Source organism: Sinohyriopsis cumingii, chromosome 5 (genome assembly GCF_028554795.1).
Source record: "Sinohyriopsis cumingii isolate HCF-2022 chromosome 5, ASM2855479v2, whole genome shotgun sequence".
NCBI lineage: Eukaryota > Metazoa > Mollusca > Bivalvia > Unionida > Unionidae > Sinohyriopsis > Sinohyriopsis cumingii.
In genome coordinates this window covers 51360444-51384542 of record NC_142965.1, presented here as the reverse complement: position 1 = coordinate 51384542, position 24099 = coordinate 51360444, and the positions used below count along the sequence as shown (strand labels likewise).

The window sequence follows — 24099 nt, the reverse complement described above, 5'->3', positions numbered from 1 at the left end:
CATGATGCCCCAGTGCTAGACATCACTATAAACTGCCACATTGCAGACATCGTAGCGATATGACTGAAAAATTGTTAAAGCTACGTTAAAAATCAAAATCACATCACATCACATCGTCGGGATTCGAACTTGAAATCAGTAGAACATTTTGTAATTAGGACTTCAACAATTTTATTCGTGGATTATTCTTGGATTATTTTTGGATTTGATGCTTAAGACCGTAAATTCATAATTTTTCATTTTTACAGAGTTTTCCAGGAAAATAAATTATTGTATTTTTCAAAGCTTGTTGTTTTCACTCATTCTTGTGTTACTGTTTATTCGTTTCTAAACACGTGACATAAGAATTTATAAGGCATGTGTGTTGTCCTGTGATCCTATTACTTCCGAAGACAGCAAAATTCATGTAGCTAATATCGGAATTTATTGTTTTAAGTCTAGGCGTACCTCACAGTATCCTTGTACACAGGCTCCATAAACACCAGACACCCGTGGATAGCCATTTGTGTCCGCTACATTGAGTGTAGCTGTGGAGGTGCAGGGTGTTCCGTCCGGCATGAGACCGAACCTCTGCGAAGTGGAGGACGTGTATCCACTACGGACATTGCACGTTACTTCACACTGACCTTGAGCTAAGGGAAAAGAATAACACTAAAATACCTGTAACATTACAATACCTGTATGCGAAAAACCTTCTAACATCTTGTAATAGGACAGGTAAAGTAGGCTCTGGCGTACTTTGTCACTTAATTCTATTTTTAAACTTCTAGACACAATTTGTAAACATGTTAAAAGTTAGCAACAAACAATGCATATGGTAAAATTGAAATTATCAGTTTGTTAGTTTGTTATGTTTGTTTGCTTATTGTTTGTTCGTTAATTCACATGTTTATGTATTTATGTTGGCTTAAATTTTTTTCTGACTATGGAACAGTACATTTGATCCAATACATGCATATCTTCGAATCGTGTTTTGTCAATGTTAAATCTTTATTTATTATTATTTCTAATAAAACCAAAATAGTACGCATTCACCATTACCATAGGACACTTATCTGTCCCGTCAATCGGAATAAGAACATACCTTTAAATAAAACTTAAAAATAAGCTGTTTATCTTTCTACATGTATTTATTTGCATAGCTAAATCTGTAATATAAACTTATATATATATATATATATATATATATATATATATATATATATATATATATATATATATATATATATATATATATATATATATATATATATATATATATATATATAAAACATGTATTAGGAACAACCCTCCTTACCACTATATTGAAACATGTAATAGAAACAACCTTCCTTAGCACTATATTAAAACATGTAGTTGAAACAACCATCCTTACCACTATATCAAAACATGTAACAGAAACAACCCCCCTTACCACCATATTAAACATGTAGTAGAAACAACCCTCCTTATCACTATAATAAAACATGTTGTAGAAATAAACTTCCTTACCACTATAGAAAAACTTATCACCGGTTCCATCATACACAGTTGAATTAAAGAGTCCGTTAGCTATCTGACGTGCGCAGGTCTCTCCAGCTCTCTGTTTTTTCAGCGTGGATGCATCACTTGAATCGCTTCCACAGGGCTGAAGTGAAAAGTTATTAGTTGTAAAAAAAAAAAAAATATAGATCTTTTGCATCTTGAAACCTGATGGCGCAATCACTAAATTATTTATGCTTGCATGCATATTCATTTGTTTATCGTCGGCGGATAGCTTCCATCTTTAATAAAAACATAGTGTAATACAAGAACAATATTTGACGTACCAAGATACTTGCATTTCCAGTGGAGGTGGGATCTCCTTACAATAAGCTGTTTATTGGTGGTGAACGTTTGCTACTCAAGTCCCTCCCGAGAGTTTTCGCTACAAAATGTAGATCTGTATCAATAAGAGACTCTGTTGGAAATTGTTAATTTGTTTCTCGTTTTAAGACTCGTTTTCCATTCTTATTAATTGATTAAATAAAAGGGGCACTTGAAATTCAAACGTTAAACGCTTAGTGTACATAAAGTGCTAAAATGCTATATGACCATCGTCCTGAACAGTGTAAGTGCCGCCATTTTGTGTCGATCTATCCCTTGCGTGTATATTGTTCCAAATGGGCAACAGGCCTAGTGAAATGACGAACAAACTGGTGGTACTGCAGTCATTAAAAATTATTTGCAGTTTACCCAGTTCGTTAAAATGCTGCATTTATCGCTATTACTAACCTTTATATTTGTTTTGTATACTCCATAATTCTACTGACCTTAATATTAGTTTTGGATACTATAAATCTCTACTGAAATTAATAATAATTTTGCATACTCCTTACTTACACTGAGCTTAATATTCGTTAGCTTTTATTTCCGCAAGTTATATCTCCTCTCTCTCTCTCTCTCTCTCTCTCTCTCTCGGCTGGTCTGTTTGTTGTTTGTCACTTTTGTCATCATAGCTCCAGAATTTGACGAGAGAGAGAGAGAGTACTGAGAAAAAAAGGAAGATTTCGATGGCACTAGTATCGTGTATTATTCATGATTAAAATGCAAATTGAGCGGTGAATATGGATTTCTTTTCATCTTGTCCAAGTTTATTAATACCTACTCTTGGTAATTCATCAACTTGTGTAGAGAACTCAAAAGATAGTATAAAAATAACGGTCTACTGTTCCAACCATAGTTATACACGTATTCATACGCGTTAAGAATTTGATATACTTACAGTATTGGTACATCATATTCATTTATATCGACACTTCATAAACCATATTAAAAAAGTCGATTATCTGAAGGTCGATTACCCGGTCATCTGCTCGTACGAGCCACCTTTCTTAGTTTTTACAAAATACGTATATCTATAAAGGAAATTATTTTACCGATCAAATATGCCAACATAAAACTATTAATATCACAGTGAGAGATTAGCACCAAATCTTACATTCAAAATTTCTTCTAAGCTGCAGTTTAGTTAACCAGAAACCGCAGCGCGTTTTCTTTTAGAGTTTGCTAAATATACTTTTATCAGAAACCGTACAACAGGCATATCGTCCCTAAATAAAGGCAAATATACGTCAACAACGGACAAAACATATCAAACTCTTAAGGCAACCAAGAATGTATTCAGGGTGGTTCAAAAATCTCATAGCAGAAGCGAATATATTTTTCTAGCGTATATCTTCATTCTTTTCTGGTAGGACTACTGATGCGTGTCTTTATGTACCCTACATACATCATCTAATTAAGATTAAAATTCACATACTCTGCCTACCCATGCCTTCAGTTCTCTCCCTTCTTGCCAGAATTAACACTTTCGTATTTTGTTTATTAATATTTAACGACGCGTTTCTGCAATCAACACTAGTTAATATTGCAATTACTATCTAATAATATTACAATATTTTGTGCGCACATTTCTTTCAATATTTCATTAGCTTGTATAAAATTTTGCATGAATTGGTCATATCAGTGTTATCATCTAGAATAAGATTATTTATAGAAGAGAGAGCTTGAAATAAGCTAAGCTCGGTCCTCTACAGGGCCGTGATGTCGTATGTTATCATCTAGGTAAAGATTATTTATAGAAGAGAGAGAGAGAGAGAGAGAGAGAGAGAGAGAAATAAGCTAAGCTCTGTCCTCTACAGGGCAATGATGTCGCATGTTTTCATCTAGGTAAAGATTATTTATAGAAGAGAGAGCTTGAAATCAGCTTAATCTCGGTCCTCGACAGGGCCGTGATGTCGTATGTTATCATCTAGGTAAAGATTATTTATAGAAGAGAGAGCTTGAAATCAGCTTAAGCTTGGTCCTCTACAGGGTCGTAGTGTCGTATGTTATCATCTAGGTAAAGATTATTTATAGAAGAGAGAGCTTGAAATAAGCTTAAGCTCGGTCCTCTACAGGGCCATGATGTCGTATGTTATCATCTAGGTAAAGATTATTTATAGAAGAGAGAGCTAGCTTGAAATAAGCTTAAGTTCGGTCCTCTACAATGCTGTGATGTCGTATGTTATCATCTAGGTAAAGATTATTTATAGAAGAGAGAGGAAGAGAGAGAGAGCTTGAAATAAGATTAAGCTCGGTCATCTACAGGGCCGTGATGTCATATGTTATCATCTAGATAAAGATTATTTATAGAAGAGAGAGAGAGAGAGAGAGAGAGAGAGAAATAAGCTTAAGCTCGGTCCTCTACAGGACTGTGATGTCGTATGTTACCATCTAGGTAAAGATTATTTATAGAAGAGAGAGCTTGAAATAAGCTTAAGCTCGGTCCTCTACAGGGCTGTGATGTCGTATGTTATCATTTAGGTAAAGATTATTTATAGAAGAGAGAGAAAGAGAGCTTGAAATAAGCTTAAACTCGGTCCTCTACAGGGCCGTGATGTCGTATGTTATCATCTAGGTAAAGATTATTTATAAAAGAGAGAGCTTGAAATGAGCTTAAGCTCGGTCCTCTACAGGGCTGTGATATCGTATGTTATCATCTAGGTAAAGATTATTTATAGAAGAGAGAGCTTGAAATAAGCTAAGCTCGGTCCTCTACAGGGCCGTGATGTCGTATGTTATGTACCTTCTAAGATGATCTTTGAAATAAAAACCTGTTTTATCAGCATAGTCATGGAAATCACAATCAAATATAACCTCTTCCAGCTATAATTACTATAACTAAATTACCTTTTTTTAAAGCAAAAGTAAATGTAAGTGGGTGTGAGGGAGGGAATGCCTTATTCACAAACAGGGACGGTGGTCTTATTCAGAAAGAAAGTTTATTCTGAGTTACTGATACATATAGATAGACGTACGATTATCGGACCATTTTAATATTGATACTTCCATTCACACTTCTCTTTCTGACGACACAAATTCGATCGGCCGGACCACAGAGTATTACATCTAATAAATGAAAGATGCTTTTCGCTTGTTGTAGATACATCTATATTACACGACACAATCAAGATATGGAGAACATCGGTATGAAATAAGTCAGTTTATCCAACACCGTGTACTCACGTCGGTATTGCATGATACAGAGTCGTATTCAGGTTCGCTTTCTTTGCACTCGGGAGCATTTCTTGGTCTGCATAAAAAATATACATCTCATCTACAGACAAATTATAAAAAAACAAGCAATCAAAACCAAAGTTTAATAAATAAAAAAACGAACTTCAACAGTGTTGATTCAAACATTTTCGGACCAAAAAACCGTGTTCTTACTACAGATATTTAAATACAGTTTGTTGCTTCCGGTCGGGAAAAGGCGGATAAAAATGCCACTTTATCCATTAAAGTGAAAATGCAGCGTCATATGTCACTTGCAATGGACATGTTCTTATTTCTTTAATCAAATAAAATTTGTATAACTATATTTTTAAGGGCTTAAGTGTGTGTGTGTGTGTGTGTGTGTGTGTGTGTTTGGATTTTAACGTCGCTTTAACAATTTTCCAGTCATATCGCTACGATGTCTGCAGTTGAGCAGTTTACAGTGATATCTAGCACTGGAGCATCATGCCACAGACATGTAGCATGATGTCCAACTCAGTCACATTATTTCGACACCAGGCCGACCAGTCATAACACTAACTTCTTAATGATGAGCGCCTAGAGAGGCAGCTGCTATTACCATTTTTGTTTTTGGTAGGACTCTGCAGGGATTCGAACCCATGACCACCCGCATCCCAGGCGGACGCTTAAGTTTGTAAAGGTGCACGCATATTGTTTATTATATAAATGAATTAAGATAACGTTTGCATTTTCTTTCTCATTTAAGTCAAGACTCCGTGAGAACGAAAAACACGTCAAAAATCAGTATTGACCGATGGTGGCTGCAATGTAACATTCATATTGCTTAGGTTACATGTAGATGCCACTTCACTTACTTTGGATTGTCACATTTTCTCTGTCGATACATAATTCCTCTGCCACATGTCCGGGAACAGGAGGTCCAGGATCCCCACTCTCCCCAGCCCCCCGGCACCACGCTAAAGAGCGACAAGTCTAGGCCGGTGGCAGACCAGATATCGCAATGCTCATAACTAATGCACACCATCCCGGATCCACAGTAACGTCCAGGTATAATTCCCACGTAGTTGGTCATCTTGCCGTACGTTATGGAGTTCGTGTTCATATCAACGCAGCTATGCATAGAACAGTGTGTCTATAAATGTAAGTGGAACATGTATATTAGGAAATCTGAGGCAGTGCAGCTTGATAACTTCCTACTTTGACCCATTACTTTCATTTGTATCTCATTTCGTATTATAAATATCAAGACAATAGCTATCCACTTGCAGACAAGAAACATAAATTTTACTTAAAACAATGTCGATGAAAATTCATACAGCTTATTATATCTATATAATGGACAAGGGTTCTCGTAATTGATATGCTGCTACACAGTTCAAATGCAAGTAAATAAAATGTAATTAGCTTATAGCTTTTAACATGATGAAACTACTAAGGTAAATCTGCGAAAGATGTATACCTCTCATTCAACTAGTATTTGTTGTCCATTGTAAGAGAGAGAGAGAGAGAGACAGACAGACAGAGAGAGTTTGTGTTACTTACCCAGTATGGATATTCTCTGAATCTCCACCCAGATCCATGTAAAAATTCACAATATTCATCATCAGTATACATCATTCCTGTCAAAGTAATACGTTACAAAGTTCTTGAAATTTGTCATCTGGATAGCTTGAACTGTCTTCCTTACAATACCTACACTAATGAGAAATCAAAGTGTAACTCAACCAAAACGCAGTACGAAATCAAACAGCTTGTTCTTTGTTAATTTTTCTTCGATCCCTGTAGCGATTCAGACGATCTCGGCTGTTTAGGCAAGGCACACCATGCTTCTGACTTAGCATGGTGCAGTAATTTAGAGAAAAATCATCCAATTTTGTTTACCTTGAAAAGGAAACTGCTATTTTCTCGGACCAACTCAACTATTTCAACGATCTGGACTAACCGAATGATTGCCCGAGAGGTTGCAAATGAAAACAAAAGTTCCATGCATTCGCAACTTCTCGGTCAGTCCTTATTTTGGAGATGGTCCGAATGTTGTGCTATCGACATACCTACGAGGTATAATCAATAGGACTGACCTCGACGTTGAATATGCCACTTAACGTGATCTTAATTCAACGTAAGCTTATGTTAATCCCATGCTTAATTACATTCGATTTTCAATATAATTCTAAATTAATACATTAAAATAAGAAACAAAAAATCAAGCGACTCAACGACGGAGGTGTATGAAAGCATTGTTTTCTGTTGTAATCCTGGAATGTTTCTTTTTTCTTTAAAAAGAGACAATACAAATAAATTAAGGTTAAAATTTTAGTTTTAAGAAGATATCGACAATCATAAATGCATTAGACAGAACATTAACGCTTCGAAACATGTTTTTATCACACACAAGATGGCAAAATATCGTCAAATCAGTATTTACGAATTGACTTTGTATTAGCGGCTGTGTAGCTTTGCACAGAAAGACTTATACCCTTCCTGAAAGCTTGCGAACGCGTCAGTTTAATCCTTTGAGAACCTTAGCGTGCAAAAATTGAACTTGCTTCACCAGTTTCGTAAAGTTATTTTTGAAATCAGTATAATCAAAAAAGATTTTATTTTTTGCGTGACATCAAAATACAGAATGTATTTAATATAATGACATCAAAGAGAAGAGACTAATACCTCACACATTACGTCATCTACTTTCTAATTAGTGCTTCCCTTTGTAAACGGCACTGCCACAAGTTCATTTCCGAAAGTATCTTACGGAAACACCCATTCTTATTTATAGTTCAGTTTCCATGGAGTTTCAAACAAATCGAGGAAAATTTTTAAATGTTAAGGCTTGAGACAGCAGACTTTACACAGTTATCATTTATAATTCATCAAAATTTGACGCAAAAATTAAACCTGGGTATAACACTGACGAAGAGACGGTTTGTACAGACAATGATGCTATTACTAAAGACATCGGGGAAGCTGTTTTACGTTTCGCCTTCACCTAATTCGGAACATCTTCGTTCCTTTCCAGTGTGAGTTAAAAAACTCGAACTCTCTGAAAGAGTATCGGGTCTATACCACGCTCCTGATAGCTAATGATCTTTCATATTACGTCACTGCTGCCTATTTTGACCATGTGGTTACTGAAACCTTAGTCGATCATTTGCTTGGACTAGTATCTAAAAGTTTTAAAATGTCCTATTCAATACCTATATGCAGGCATTTTGATCCACTTCCAAATGAATGAAAACCAGTATATCCATGACACCTAGGCAGGGCTGCATTTTGACATCATTGGTACTTTTATGAAATCTGCTCACACATTGCTTCATAATGGCATTGATCTACGCCATCACCGTATTCTTCACCAAAGCTGCTAAAATAATATATCGAATAAAATATAGCCTTCATTCAGTGTTTCCCCTCCCACGGGGGCCCCGAGTGGCCGAGTGGTCTAAAGCACTCTCCGTTACGGATCACTGCCATCTCACCTCTGTCTGCATGGGTTCGAGTCTCGAATTCAGCCAATGTGGGTATGTGAGAAAGCTTGCCAGTAGCTTCTCGAGGGTCGGTGGTTCTTTCTGGGGATTTCCCGGGTTCTTCCTCAACCATTAATACTGGCCGCCATGTATAGCCTATCGTGTGCTGAAAAATGGCTTTAAACCCTACAACAACAACAAAAAATCCCCTCCCACGTTTCAAATCTGGGCTGTGAACAAAATCGGATGCACCCTGCAGATTACTGCAAATAGCGGCTAATGTGAGCAGCCTTTTCGCAAAAGGGTGCTTCTCGTGAAAATGTTCAAGATAAATAATTCTTCGTCTGTTTGAAAAAGTGCGGATTATTTCAGTAAATTGCTTTTGTACTGACATTTTGCCTTAATCTTCTTTCTTTGTGCGTTTTTCGTGGATAGCTAATCTTACAAGGCAATACATACAAAGGTTCATACTAATGTACGCTTTAGAGTTACAGAGTTACCGAAGAGTGCAGATCTCTTTAGAGTTACGGAGTTACCGAAGAGTGCAGTTCTCTTTAGAGTTACGTTGTTACTGAAGGGTGCAGTTCTCTTCAGGAGGCATATTACCAGTAAATTCACAGTATTATCGCGGTGATGTCGTCCTATCAAGGTCATTACCCAGTGTTAAAAGAAAGGTCTTTTCCTAGAATGCTGAGGGAAAGACCAAAGATGTCTCGACTGGCCTATGCCATTCCAGTCGGAAAATCCCTTGCTGTTCCAGCCAGGATGATAATTAAATCCTTACTGACGTCACAACAACTCGACCACGTGTTATCACTGATACCAGAGCAGGCAATAATTCACATGAATGCAAACTGATTGTTATATCTTCTTATTATAAACTTTCCAGAAATAACATTTAAAATTAAAAATTAACTTTATTGATTATTGAAGTGTCAGATATTTCAACTCCTGCATTTCATTTTGGGAATCTTTTCTTTGCATATCTACCCAAACATTCGTCATATCCAACGAAAACTTCAAAATGTTTGAAGCATCTCCAGCATTATCCCCCGAGCAATTTTCAAGAGAGTCAAATTTAATAGGGACGTATCAGAAACAGACAAGGAACTTCCTATTGCTGACAAAATGCCATGACGTCATTCGTGACATCATACGGATATAATGTCATCAAAGTACGTTACTGAGTAATAATCAACCTTAATTGCAATATTAGTCATATAACAAAATATTATGTACCAAATTTGCATGTGTACGAGTCACTCTTTTCAACTTGTATTGAGTGTGTTTTTCTTTCACGTGACTAATACAAAAAATAATCATGAATTACAAATTAACTCACCCATCCATAGTCCTGAAAGTGATATATTCACCAAGTTGGCGGGTACGTCCGCTTCAGCTACATTTATTTCAAATAGGCAACTAGCTGAAGATGACCTACAAGAAACAACAATAAGCGTACATTCGATAGACCCTATACTCTTCCTTATCCTGATCTCGATGATCCGATATATTGGTGCATCCGAATAAGTAGATTCCCGAAAACATACTGATTTAGTACAAACACAAAACTGTTAATCCAAACTAACGCTTCTCGAAATGTTTCTGATGCTTATCCACGAGATCTACTGTATGCTGAGCATTAACTTGTTTAAATCCTTGAGTTTGAAATAATAAGGTGAACATTTATTAGAAAAAAAAATGATTGCCATGCCCATAACGATATTTATGGTTCCATATATTCAAGTGGCATACTATATACCAAACTAATACTTTATATGGAGGAACGGGCTGGAATAATCATTGGAACATCATAGAAGTAAAACATTAGTTAATAATACGTTCAAGTTATTTTTGACCTTTTCATAGGTAATTAATTAAGTCGAATTAGTCGGTCATTACTAAGGATAGACTTTTGAAGTTAATTAAACTCTCGATGTATTATTAACGGGAGTGTACTATTCCAATACTGCAGGTACTAATAAGCTAACCACTCCGGTGGCCTAAGTTGTTAGAACGTCCGCTTCGGATGCGGGAGGTCGCGGGTTCGAATCCCGGCCGAGTCATACCAAAGACTTATAAAAAATAGCACTATCAGCTGCCTCGCTTAGCGATCAGCATTAAGAAGTTAGTATTAAGACTGGTCGGCCCGGTGTCAGGATAATGACTGGGTGGGACATGATGCTACATGTCTGCGGCATGATGCCCCAGTGCTAGACATCACTGTAAACTGGCAAATTGCAAACATCGCAGCGATAGGACTGAAAATGTGTTAAAGCTACATTAAAAGTGCAAATCACACACACACACATACACACACACACATTAATAAACTATGCTGTCGTTTTCGGGGTTGGACAATCCTTTAATCCAGTGCTGTCCAACCTGCGGCCCGCGGGCTGATTTTAAATGGCCCGCCAGAGCTCCAGCAGCTATATAGTCGTTGCTTTTCAGCTTTCTGCTGCGGCCCTCGGCTTCAAGATAAAGCATTTTTCAGTGGCCCATGGTGTCAAAAAGGTTGGACAGCACTGCTTTAATCTATCATTCTCACTAAAACAGTCGTGTCAAACAAACGGTGACGAGTAGTTCAAAGTGATACATCAATTACTGTTCTGTTGCACATCACATTATGTTTCTTCAATGTATTAAATTTTAGTTATGATTAAGTATTGATTGATACTTAAATCAATACGAATGTGAAATAAACATTGATAATTTAAGATACTCACTTTATAAAATTCGCCAATTCGGCTTTGCTGCACGTGCTCCAGTTGCTACTTTTGCTTCCCATGATGCCATCGTTCGGTGAAGGACATCCGTTGTCAACGTCATGAGTAAAACCTAGTCTAGAATATGGAATACAGCCTTGCCAGAATCTGAATGTATTTGGTAATGATGGCTGTAATCGCACGAACGGTGATGCCATTAGTATTTGTCCATATATTTGTAAATCTAGTCCTTGCAAATTTCTGTATGATTTCTATTCAGCGTTTCACTGATATCCTAGTTAAAGTTAAAATTGTACACATGCTATGTATATTTAATTTGTTTGTTAGTTATTATTTTAAACATTTTTTGTTTCAGTATATGCTGTTATAATGTAACATGGTATGTTGGACTTAACCTTGTCCAAAATCAAGTTTATTTCCTACTTGACCTGAATTATTGATCTTTTTTATTTTTCTTAGTTTATTCTGTAAACAACGAACACATAGCTAAAATATTCTCTATATGTATGGGTTTATTATCAGGATAATCACTACTAGAAGTATATATGTTTATGCTTGTCTGGATCTAGACCATTGGGATTCCCCTACAATTTACCTGGTGCACCTGACATTGTCCAGGTTATATATTATAATTTTACTAACATACTTTCTAATTATCGCTAACATTTTATTTTGCAAGCATTAATAACACTCTACAAGGTAATTTTCCATTAGGTACATTAGAAAATGTTAATTATGACCTGAGGTCAAGGTAATTTTCCATTAGGTACATTAGAAAATGTTAATTATGACCTGAGGTCAAGGTAATTTTCCATTAGGTACATTAGAAAATGTTAATTATGACCTGAGGTCAAGGTAATTTTCCATTAGGTACATTAGAAAATGTTAATTATGACCTGAAGTCAAGAAGAAGAATGTATTACCTTGTTACCGTGAACAAATATTAATTCCTGCTTACGATCTAGCAGAAGCAATTGGTATTATTGTTGTGTTTAAAAAAATAATATTCTTGGAAAGAGAATTTCACTGGGAATTATAGTGAATTTAAACCTGGAAGTATATTACTGTGTTTCAACAAAAGACTGTTGGCACTTGCGCATTTTTCAAGTCATCACAGACACATCAACACTTCAGCATTGGTCTTAATGTTTGGATTTCTACTAAAGTTTATTAAGAACTTTTTATTATTAGGACTTGTGTTTGCAATTCTATGATTATTTTGGGATTTGATTCGCAATACCGTTAGTTTCTTTATTTTTCATTTTCAATTCGTATTCTAGGGAAATAAATTATTTGTTGAATTTTACAATGCTTGTTGCTTTTCGCTCATTTCTGTTAAATTTTTTAAGAGCATAGACTCATAACAACATTTACACTTAAGTAAATCCCATCCCAAGTGTACCCACCCAGTCAATAGGCATACATACATACATACATACGTACGTACGTACGTACATACATACATACATACATACATACATACATACATGCATGCATGCATGCATGCATGCATGCATACATACATACATACATACATTCATACATACATACATACATGCATCTGAGTGTCTGTGTGTGCGTTTGTGCAACGACGTACGTGTGTCCGAGTTCATGCGCTGAGATATAGTAACTTGAAAATCTCCGTTCTGCGCTCACTGCACAACGCGTAGACGGTTTACAATTACCGCCTACATATGCGAAACCCGACGTCTTTGCACCAGTTTGCCTATAATGAGGAAAGTAGTTTGGACAGGTGTAAAGGAAATCAAACATAACTTATTAATATTGCATTATGCTTTCAAAAATAGCTCTCACTATATAGCAAGCATTTCTGTGTGATTTTCTTTTTCTAACGTTTGCAGAGAGGGATTTTTTGATGATCAGCGTACGACTATGAACCTAAATTTTATAATGTGGTGAAAACTAAACCGTGATAGGACGTCGATTTCAATCAAACTAAAACGCGATGGGACGTTCATTTCGGTCAAACTAAAGTGCGATGGGACATCGATTTCAATCAAAGTAAAACGCGATGGGGCGTTGATTTCGATGAAACTTAAACGCAAAGGGACGTCAGCTTTGGTCAACTAAACGCGAAAGGGTGAAGATTTCGATCAGTCTGAAACACGATAGGAAGTCGATTTCGGTGAAAGTAAAACGCGATGGGACATTGATTTCGATCAAACTAAAACTCAATAAAACGTCGATTTCGATCACACTAAAGCACGATGATATGTCGACTTCAGTCAAACTAAAACGCGATTGGACATCGATTTCCATCAAAGTAAAATTCGATGGGGCTTAGATTTCGATTAAACTAAATCGCAATGGTACGTCAATTTCAATCAACTAAACTCAAGGAGACGTAGATTTCAATCAAACTAAAATGCGATGGGAAGGTGATTTCAGTCAAATTAAAAACGCGATGGAACGTCAATTTCAACCAACCTGAAATGGGAAATCGATGTCGGTCATACAAAAAAGCGACGAGACGTCGATTTCAATCAAACTAAAACGCAAATGACGTTCATTTTCACTCGAAAAAAATGTATTTACTTTGACGTCGCTCACACTACGGCGTCTTAAAATGTACTCTAGAGTTTCAGGATTTTTCGAAGTCATAGTGCAGCAATGTTGAATAATTATGGCAAGGGATACACACCAAAATAGGTTTTAAACAGAAGCATGACTATTTGACTGACATTTAGGTCTATCAAATAATACGATCATGTCATGGAGTCCCAAAATGTTGTACACTTCGTACATTGTCCAACACAACACTCTGGGCTATTGTTGTTTTAGTTTCGTGTCCTTTTCTTTATATAATTTACTGAAAATGGTTGGATTCTACTCGACTATAGAACATGATGCAGTCTTTGTGATACATTGATCGAAACAGCGATCCCTTGTCAATTCTCTAGAAGAAAAAATAACCCAGCCTAAATGTGTCCACATCATCATTGAACGAATAGAACCTAAAGTTATATATGGACATTAACAGAAAGGAAGGACTGTGAGTGTCAAAGATTAAGATAAAGAGAAAATGTCATTCTTTGGAGTAGATTAATTTTGGGTGGACTTATTTCATAATACTTAACATCTATGTTACATTACGTAACATCCTGGGTCTAGAAATAATGTCCTACTTTCGTATTTCGCACAATATTTTTGGACGTTTTTCTTTAAACGTCATAATTTTCTACTTGAAAAATTATTATAAAATAATTATATTGCTTGGCAGATAGTTCGCACTATATTCTATCCAAAATGTGCAGTTTAATACTCTATTGTCAGTCACGCTGAATAGAGGACTGTTTTCTGTGTCTAAGACATTGTGTTATTGCCTTAAGGGAATACGACAAACTCTTATTTCACCCTGAACCTATACTAGCCTAGCAAAGGCAATGTCAGACATGTATATTTTGAAAGGTGTTCCTTTCTGAATGAAATTGAACAAGTTCCTGCCGGATTGCAACCACATTGTCGTGATCATGGGCACATGCACAGGGGAGTTACATGGCTGCTGCAAACTTTTCCAAAAGAACTTGAAGGATCTACGTTATTTACTCTATTACTTTTCTGGTGACTATAGTTTCCTTAATAATTGAACGGAACTGGAAAACGTTGAGACAATCGTAGTTTTTGTACTGGCGACCACATTACTCTTCCACGTCTCGGGCACGTATTCGAATCCATCATAGGAGAGGATATTGCGCTTTTAAGCCCTAATGTGCGATACACGTGTGCATCAAGGTATTATTTGTCAGTTATTTACCTATGCATATTTTATCTGGTCATATTTTACACAAATATTAATCCAATTACTCACATTGTTCTTTATCCATTGTAATTGCATCCATGAGCTTCAAACTTTTTATCATTTTTTTGATCTTGATCAAAACACCAACATCATCAATAACATTCCACAACGTTTCTTTTTTTAAACTTATGACATAACAAGATCATACAATGAAACCATACCAAACCTTGTAATAAAAATTTCCCTAATTAAGGACAACAACGACATCTACACACCCTGTATGTAGATGAACATGATCATAGGCAATTCCGGTTTTCGTCCCACTGCAAATGGAATTCAAGTTGATGGTCAGATCTGTTGATGAGTTATACCACCCCTGAAAAAATGTAACAATACACTTTATATTCCTGTCAACGATTGTGGGGTTCATTTTAAATAATGTATAGAGTAAATTATTATACAAAGTATTACATAAATTGGTTTGTCCTTAAAACCAACGGCATGATTCAGCGTTTAAATAAAAGTATAAATTGTTACACCTTTTAACAAGAAGGCCTACAGATTCAATATAGGTCGATCATTATAATTCTTGCAGCTTTAATATATGTGGTCAAACAAATGAGAAATGTGTGATTGATTGTTACTCGTATTTTATGTGCTTTTGCACGTACTATCTCTTTTTATCCCCTGGCATAATTTGTCATAGTGCATTCTGGACTAAGGTATACATGTGGAAGATACCTTCTTAAAAAATAATTATTGTGCTTATTATTTTTTAAGATCAAAAATCAAAAGAGGATTACATAACCGAGGTGAGAGACAAATGGGGTTACATATGTTAATATCTCACTTCAAAGAAAGTGTAATTACCAGTTTATTTTAATTGTGATTCAAAAGGGATTTGTCCATGTATCAAAACTGCGTATCATCTGACATCAAAATCAAATCTAGAACTTAGATAAAATGTTGATACTTTTTTGTTAGATAAAAAATTAACATCGGCGTTCTTTAAAAAGTGGACGACAAATTTATAAAATTGTTAATAATACTCGTATTATCATTACGTTTTATAAAGTAAAAGACATACAAAGAACATAAATCAGGCTAAGCTATAGAAGACAATATCTAGCATTTCCTTTGCTCTGTAATAATTTCAGATACAACATTTTAGTAGATTACATACGTAATTCTCACTTATTCCATACAATGGTACGTGAATGGCAATCATTATAGTTAAAGTTAGGTAATTATAATCATCTGATTGTTTTCTTGCTTATATTAATTAATCGTAAATAAAATATTCTGAAAAACAGTTATGGGTGACTTAGATCTGAGTATACTATTGCTGGCGTTCAAACCAAATGGTGGTGTCTTTAGTGACACGGTCCTCATATTTGCATGGGCCAGTCTATGTTTTCAAATTACGTATATGATGTAGTTAACCGTCTTTGATAATCCCAATAATTTCGTAGATCTTGGAGCTTTGGGAGCTTTTGGAGTTACAACCTTTTTAATTTTTCATCTCTTTTTGAGAAATATTAAAACTAGACATGGCAAATATTGGACGCAGACGAAGCAGATTTTTCTGATATTGACTGCTCTAGCCGCCTAGCAACTCGTTTACATTGAGACGTTTTGGTATGAAACATTACAGCATCAAGGACTCCCTTTCGACAATAGGGTTAGATATTGTACATTGATGAATGAAATTACTAAGTTTTGTGCATTTCTATATACTTGCTTTTTGTTTTTAGTTTACAATCAAATGGGAGGGTGTGCGAATACAGTATATTATAACAGTTTTGAAATCATCATTTAAAAAACATACCACGTGTAAAGCAGTGGCGTGATAGGCGATACATTATATTCCATTGATAATGGCAGGTGTTGATATTATACCTGGTCGATAAAAGGTATTGTTTTAAAAGATGAGCCGAGACAGACTGGCATTCATTGTGTACCCCATAAAGGTTTTGTAAGTTCATAATAGTGATACCTACCTTTGATTCATATTAAAGTTATTGACCGTATTTAAACTGAAGTTGTGCAAGATCAACCCCTATGTGGGAAGGACCTGGGCATTCATTTTTAACATTATGAAGTATATTGAATTCCAGTATATATGTCATGACTATACCATATTTATATTAGGGTAAAGTTAAAATTACGCATACGGTAATGGAATTACATTTAGATATCTCCAAAGATAAAATGTTGCCTTCATCTCTCAAATTTTCAATTGCAATACACCGAGACATATCACTCAAAATTATTTTAGGAAATCTATGTCTTGATCTCTCTACCTCTTTTCCGCTTTCATTATATATATATATATATATATATATATATATATATATATATATATATATATATATATATATATATATATATATATATATATATATAGCTGTGTGTATGTGCCCGCGCGCCTAGTGATTATATTCTACCATGCTGAAATCTGTTGTAAATCTTGTGTTAAACGTTTGTTCTGTACGTGTAAGTTGTTGTTGCTTTTTTCCCTGACGATGATTTTGTTTTGCTCTTGATGTCAGGATGTACTTTGACTGGAACTACGTGCATCAACTTACAGGATTGGTCTGGTAGAGTGCAATATTCTTAATGAGTATAGTGACGTTGTAGCCCAGCTGTTCGTTTTTGCTATACTCGGCTTGTACCTGGTGAAAATGGAAGGAAGAGCGAATAAACATTCCGTGTCAGAGTATTTAAGATTTTACTATGGATTATGCATATTAAAGATTAGTGTAAAAATAAGTACCCGATACCTTGACGAAATCCTAAGTCTGTGCTTGCGATTTATAACCACTGAAATGCCTAAATCATAAGGCATGTATATTTGGATATAATTATGGTAACTTTGGTCGAAGTGTAAGCGATCTAGATGGTTTCATATCTGCCACTGTGCGAAGAGTGAAAGACACATACAGTCAAGAATGAATATATAGTATTAGGTGAAATTCTAAATTGTATTCCAGCTTAATAACCCCATGCTGTTAACTTATTTCGGTTCTGAATCAACACGATGAGTGGCTTTTAGTAAATTGATGATATACAATTCATAATCTAGTGAGTAAAATGGGAAGAACGATATCTGCTGAGGGAAGATATATACATTTTTATCTTTATTTATTTTTTTCTGACAAATTTACGATGAAGTTAAGAGTAAGTTGCAATTTGAAAACCTCTTGGCATCTGACAGTCCTGAACTTGAATTGATTAGATGAGATGATGCGACGTTTATACTAAATATATGGAAATCGAAAGAAAACTTGTCCTGAAGGATATATTTTAATAACGTTTCTCCAAAGAGATGAGTTTTTCTTAAATCTCTTAAAATTTGCATACAAAAGCAACGGTGATCGGTCACCGTCGAAATTCCCACTCTTTATGTTGCATGTTAGCGCCTCCTCACCCCACACTACTTTCCATTCTCAATCATGGATGTTGGGCCAAAGGTTATATATCCCAATACTCATATATCGAAGGGGTTATAACGCTTTATCCCTGACCACGCTCATAGGGCATAGGATCCTGATCCCGGTCATAGAGCCAACGATTATAATCAGAAATACTATACCCTGATAGTGGCCGAAGTCCTTCACCCTGATCCCGGTCATTGGACCAATGATTATAACCAAAATCTTCTAGCCTGTTCCCGATCATTGGTCCAAGGGTTACAACCTGAAATCCTCTACCCTGATACCAGGCGCTGGACAAAGGTTATAACTCTAAATCCTCTACCTTCATTGCGGCCATGGGGAGAAGGGTTATCACCCGAAATCTTTTACACTGATCCTGACAACTGGGCGAAGGTTTGTAACCCCCAAATCCACTACATATATGATGTGTTTTGCCGCAGTAACACACATCATTACCACACATCATTAATAAAAGATATTCGAAAAATGCCACCTTATTTAAAATGCTTTTACACTGGATTTTTTTAAACAACGTTCAGGGACCTTATGGGCTATAGTCCAGAAAAATAACCCTCTTGCAAAGAGAAATGTATAAACTACGAAGTTTCGTAAATATCTTCCAAGTGACTAGGCGGAGATGCGATTCCAGGCAGGGAGACTGACAGACAGACAGAAGGTATGACAGTATCTCCAACCTGACGTTGAAGCGTAGAACTAAAAACATATATCCCATATGATATCTATATCATGTACCGGTACACAGAGACAAAGCTAAATCTTATACTACCCCAGTCTCATCCATCATGAGCGACGCGAACTTCTCTTCTTTAACAACTTTGACAGATATGTAAATGACGTTTAGGTAAAATACTGTGTCTTATTTTATGATAATGACTCTGAATTCATTACAAGACCGAGTTCTAATTAATATCAACTCATTCCATTTTAACATGTAAAGATCTTCTCTCTATCGTCATTTATAACATGAAAACTATAACGTAAATTACTCTATCCTATTTCCCATAATTGCATTTAAAGACAAAACCGTAACGTGAAGTACACGTGTCATGATCCATCAGTACCTCTTCTCCTTGCAACTATGTTAAGACTAAACTTTTTCTGTTTTCATATACCTGAAGACAAACCAACCAGTCCTAATATATGTGACTTCTTTCCTCTTGTACTTAAAAGCAAAGCTAAGATAACGTAAATTACCCCAGCCCATGTAAAAAAAAAATAACGTAAATTACCCCATTCCATGTAAAGATAACGTAATTAACTCCATGCTATGTAAAGGTAACGTAAATTAGCCAATTCTATGTAAAGATAACATAAATAACTCCAATGCATGTAAAGGTAACTTAACTGACCCTGTTTTATGTAAAGATAACGTAATTAACTCCATTATATGTAAAGGTTACGTAAATTACACCATTCCATGCAAAGATAATGTAAATAATTCAATTCTATATAAAGGTAACGTAAATTATTATATGCTCATTTTTCTCTCCGTTAACTTTACATTGTCAGAACATTGCACACCTTCATATTGTACTCACGTGCACGGCACGTGTGCTCAATAATGTATTAGGAACTACATTGTAAACAAATCATGTACGCTCACTTAGTACACGCTTTACGTTTTGGTTGATTTTGATTCCAAAAATTCAATGACAGAACATAAACACACTTGCAGATGTCAACACGTTGCTCTCTCGCTGCTGAAATCAGATGTACTTCATGTAAAATTGACACAGATAAATCCAGTAATCACGAATCGCCCAAAAATAGAAAACTCTATTCATTCCACACCAAACGGACAAGTTGTTGTAATGAGCATTCATTCACAATATGACTCTAAAATTCAAAATAAGTAGACCAAAAGCCATTTTGTTTCAAAAGTGATGTCTTGCGCGCGATTAAGTTCAAATTTCTCTGGGCGGGGTTATGTGCGCATTAATAATGTTGTTGTGTGCTGATGAATCTGCGCTTGTGTATTTAGTCTGGAATACAGCATAAATTCAGTTACTTTGTTTCATGTAGTGAATTTTTGTTTATGTAATTAATCCTTAGGCAGAATAAGAAAATGAGCATATAATAAAAAGGTTACTGATTTGTATGGGAACATATGAATTCCTTTTTCCGGATAGATATACTGCACTTCCAAGGTCGTGCAGTATTCCATTCGAAACACTCGTTCATATTTTCCCATACAAATGCAGTAACCCATAATTATTCCATTCCATGTAAGAATTACGTCGATTACCTATTCCATGTAACGATAACATAAATGACTATATTCCTTGTAAATATAACGTAAATTACCCCATTCCATGTAAATATAACGTAAATTACCCCATTCCATGTTATCATTAGCAGCTCAATCTTTTTCTCTGTGGTTGTTGCCTGCAACACATTCTCCATGTACTCGTACATCTTCTGGTCCACGTATAAGGCCGTCTCAATCTCAAACGAGGAGTTAGTCGTGGAGCGGCGTTGTCTATGGTGATCCTTGTTGTAAGCAAATGTATTAAAGTCACTCCCGTAGTGTAATCTGAACTCTAAAACATAAAGACCTTTTGTTGAAAAAGGTCAAGTCCATTTGGTTTGAGATACACTCCTGATTTCATGAAACAGCGCCCTATTTGATATGTGCATGACAAACGTACTTGTCTGGAAGTGGTTTGCTTCTGAAATTATTTACCCTCCTCTTTACATGTCCGTTTATTACAAGTTTACAAACTGTTTTCACTTGTCGTGGTTCCCATTTTCATTGCATTACAGCTTTTCATAATTATATATATTTTGTCGACAAAATTATGGATGGTTCGTGTAGGTTTTCATCTCATACAGAGAATATATGTCAATGTAAGTGAGCTAGTTTATGATGTGTCTTCCACAAGTGAATTTAAAAGCAATGATCTTTTCAGTCGCACCAAATACTCCAAAGTGATTGTGAAATTTCTTATAATACCCAATGATCTTTTAGCCACACCAAATACTCCAAAGTGACTGTGAAATTTCCTATAAAACCCAGTGATCTTTTAGTCTTAATAAATACTCCAAAGTGATTGTGAAATTTCTTATAATACCCAATGATCTTTTAGCCACACCAAATACTCCAAAGTGACTGTGAAATTTCCTATAAAACCCAATGATGTTTTAGTCACACCAAATACTTCAAAGTGATTTTGAAATTTCTAGGATACCTTTTGTAGAAAAATTGTAGTTGCCAAGCATGCCAACAAAGATCATTAGATTAGTTTTACAACTTCCTACTCCTATGGCATGAACGTAAAGATCGCGTGAGTGTTTTAGTAGGCTAGACTGAACATCACACATTTATTCAAGATATACAGAAGAATTGTATATTCAAAGAATGAAAGAAAACAGAGAAAATTAGATAAGGATATGAACCTTTCGGATTGGGGTAAATAGGATACTGACCTGTGTGATTGGGGTAAATAGGAATTCCCAATGGAATTGTGGTTACGTTCCTCCGGGCGACGAGTAAATTTCCAGTAAGATCGCATGTTTCTACAAGGTGTCTTGGTAACGCTTCGATGTGGTACTCATACATACCATCATTCATTGCTCCTACCTGTAAATACATGACAGACACGTACACTAGATCATATTGTTGTAAACCTGTGCATAAAAGTTCGGCGTATACATGGGCATGTTATAAACAAAAAGGCATTCCTTGAATTAGTTGACCTTGAGTGCAACTACAAGACCTGTAAGAATATGTTTGTGTTGTAATTTCTGAGATAAAATCATCTAACAATTAATTTAAATATGAATATCTCCAGGCAGAATTGCTTATTTAATGTGTACACATTTTTATGAATTTAGAAAGTAATGAAGATAGATGAGTCAGCTAAATTAATTAATCTAGGATCATCATTTCAAACCTCATTTTATCCGGGTTCGTGCACTACGATTTTAGACAAAGGATTAATAGATATTATATTGCAGGCCAATTCATATGAAAAACAAAAACATAAAAGGAATACAAAAACAACGGGAGGTGGGATAGGGAGCACACTGAAAGGGATGACATGTTTAGCAGTTCGCAGACGTAATGGGTCGTTTCTGTAACTTGTGTATAGTTACATTTTCTAATTATCTCCCGTTGTACTGATATCGCTCGCTAGGTGCGTAGCAGTAGTATTCACTATATCACTAGTGAAATGGATCGTAAACAAAGCGTATCGGTACGTTAATAAAACGACAAATAATTCCACTGACTGCACAAATTTGATACGAGATATAAAATTTGTAGGAAAAAGTTCACAAACCACTGATTTCAAAGTGAATTAGGAGCAAAATTAAGATTTGCATTCTAATCGATATTCTGTTATTGAAAAAATGCAGCTTTATGTGCAGAAAAAAATGGTGGTAAGCGAGCCTACATTGTTGTAGTTGTTTTTGTTCTGGGCTTAACGCCATTTTTCAGCATATGATAGGCTCCTTGAAAGTCCTGGGAAGAATCACTGTCGCACGGGAAGCTACTGGCAAGGTTGCGCACACCCCCACAAAGGGCTAGCCAGAGGAGCCTAAGATGGAATTTTAAATGGAGACACGCTGCTTGAAAATTAAAGTTCACTGACTACTAAATGTATTTTACTGCTTTGTCTTAGCGACATCTATTGGATTTCACGAGTTGCCTCCATTAGTATTTAATGCCCACTAACTAACAGCGTGTATAAGAGGTACACTGTACATAGGCCAAAACTGGTGGAGGCAATTGACTTCAAAAGCATACTTTGTAAGTTTAACGTCAAAAAGTATGACTACGTAAAAGAGAGAAGACATTTCAGGTGTATTTGTACCAACACGGACCATTAGTGGAAAATATCTTACTGACGACTCAATTCAATTGCATGCTACCCTTGTCTGGATCATATAGGAACAGTGTTCAAATTGGAACAACGTAATTTTGATTGGATGTGGTGGCTTGCCGCCGCATCAAATGAATTCACAGACCCGAAGCAAGGAACTATTTGCTCGATCCGCCAAGGTGTAGATATGGTTAAAAAACTGGAACCTCGTCTTACGAATATACTAAATGTACCACCGTGGATGACTATTTTTCAAACAAGAAATATGACGCCCAAAATGTGGTCACGACAGTCTAATTATTATAAAGAATTGAATTGAATACAGAAGACAATGTTTTGCACAAGTCTTAGGAAATTTAAACTTCTTACATTGCGTAGTGCATATGATGTACAAGTCTGTGAATGTAAAGCATAATGAAAATTATGTAAATGTCCATGTTACAAGATTACATAAATTGTATGCAGAGAAAACGCTGCACGCTTAGTTGATGAAATTGAAGAAAATTGATTTTTAGTCATTTTTATGTGTCATTTTAAGTTTCACCTTTAGTCAAGTGAAACAAATTAACTCATAAGAACAAAAAAGGAACTTCTCCACGCCTCGAATTTAACATAAATGTCCTTGTAACCAGAAGGACTCTTGTATTGAGAAATAAACTGAATTAGCCCTTGTAGAGATATTCCTACAATATATTTGGCAGTGACGAGAGCTGAGCTGGTCTCGGACTCATTTTTATGCACACTCAATAATACATGCAGTTCGGGGTAGTATTCTCTGAAAGATTCCGAGCAACCGTATCAAATAATTTCTCTTGGAAACTATAT

At 35.6% G+C, this 24099-nt stretch overlaps 1 protein-coding gene across 1 annotated transcript in view; it reads right to left on the bottom strand.

The window, feature by feature from the left end:
- The window catches only part of LOC149799153 (A disintegrin and metalloproteinase with thrombospondin motifs 6-like), a 122403-nt gene that overhangs the window by 28717 nt on the left and 69587 nt on the right, over positions 1-24099 (bottom strand). Inside the window, exons 6-16 of the mRNA XM_089958143.1 lie at positions 21878-22031; positions 20786-20991; positions 17582-17668; positions 15269-15369; positions 11234-11350; positions 9847-9941; positions 6583-6659; positions 5895-6172; positions 5029-5095; positions 1492-1627; positions 448-632 (exon numbers count right to left, since the gene is read on the bottom strand). Coding sequence (XP_089814269.1) covers positions 448-632; positions 1492-1627; positions 5029-5095; positions 5895-6172; positions 6583-6659; positions 9847-9941; positions 11234-11350; positions 15269-15369; positions 17582-17668; positions 20786-20991; positions 21878-22031 — 1503 coding nt within the window. The remainder of the gene's footprint in view (positions 1-447; positions 633-1491; positions 1628-5028; positions 5096-5894; positions 6173-6582; positions 6660-9846; positions 9942-11233; positions 11351-15268; positions 15370-17581; positions 17669-20785; positions 20992-21877; positions 22032-24099) is intronic.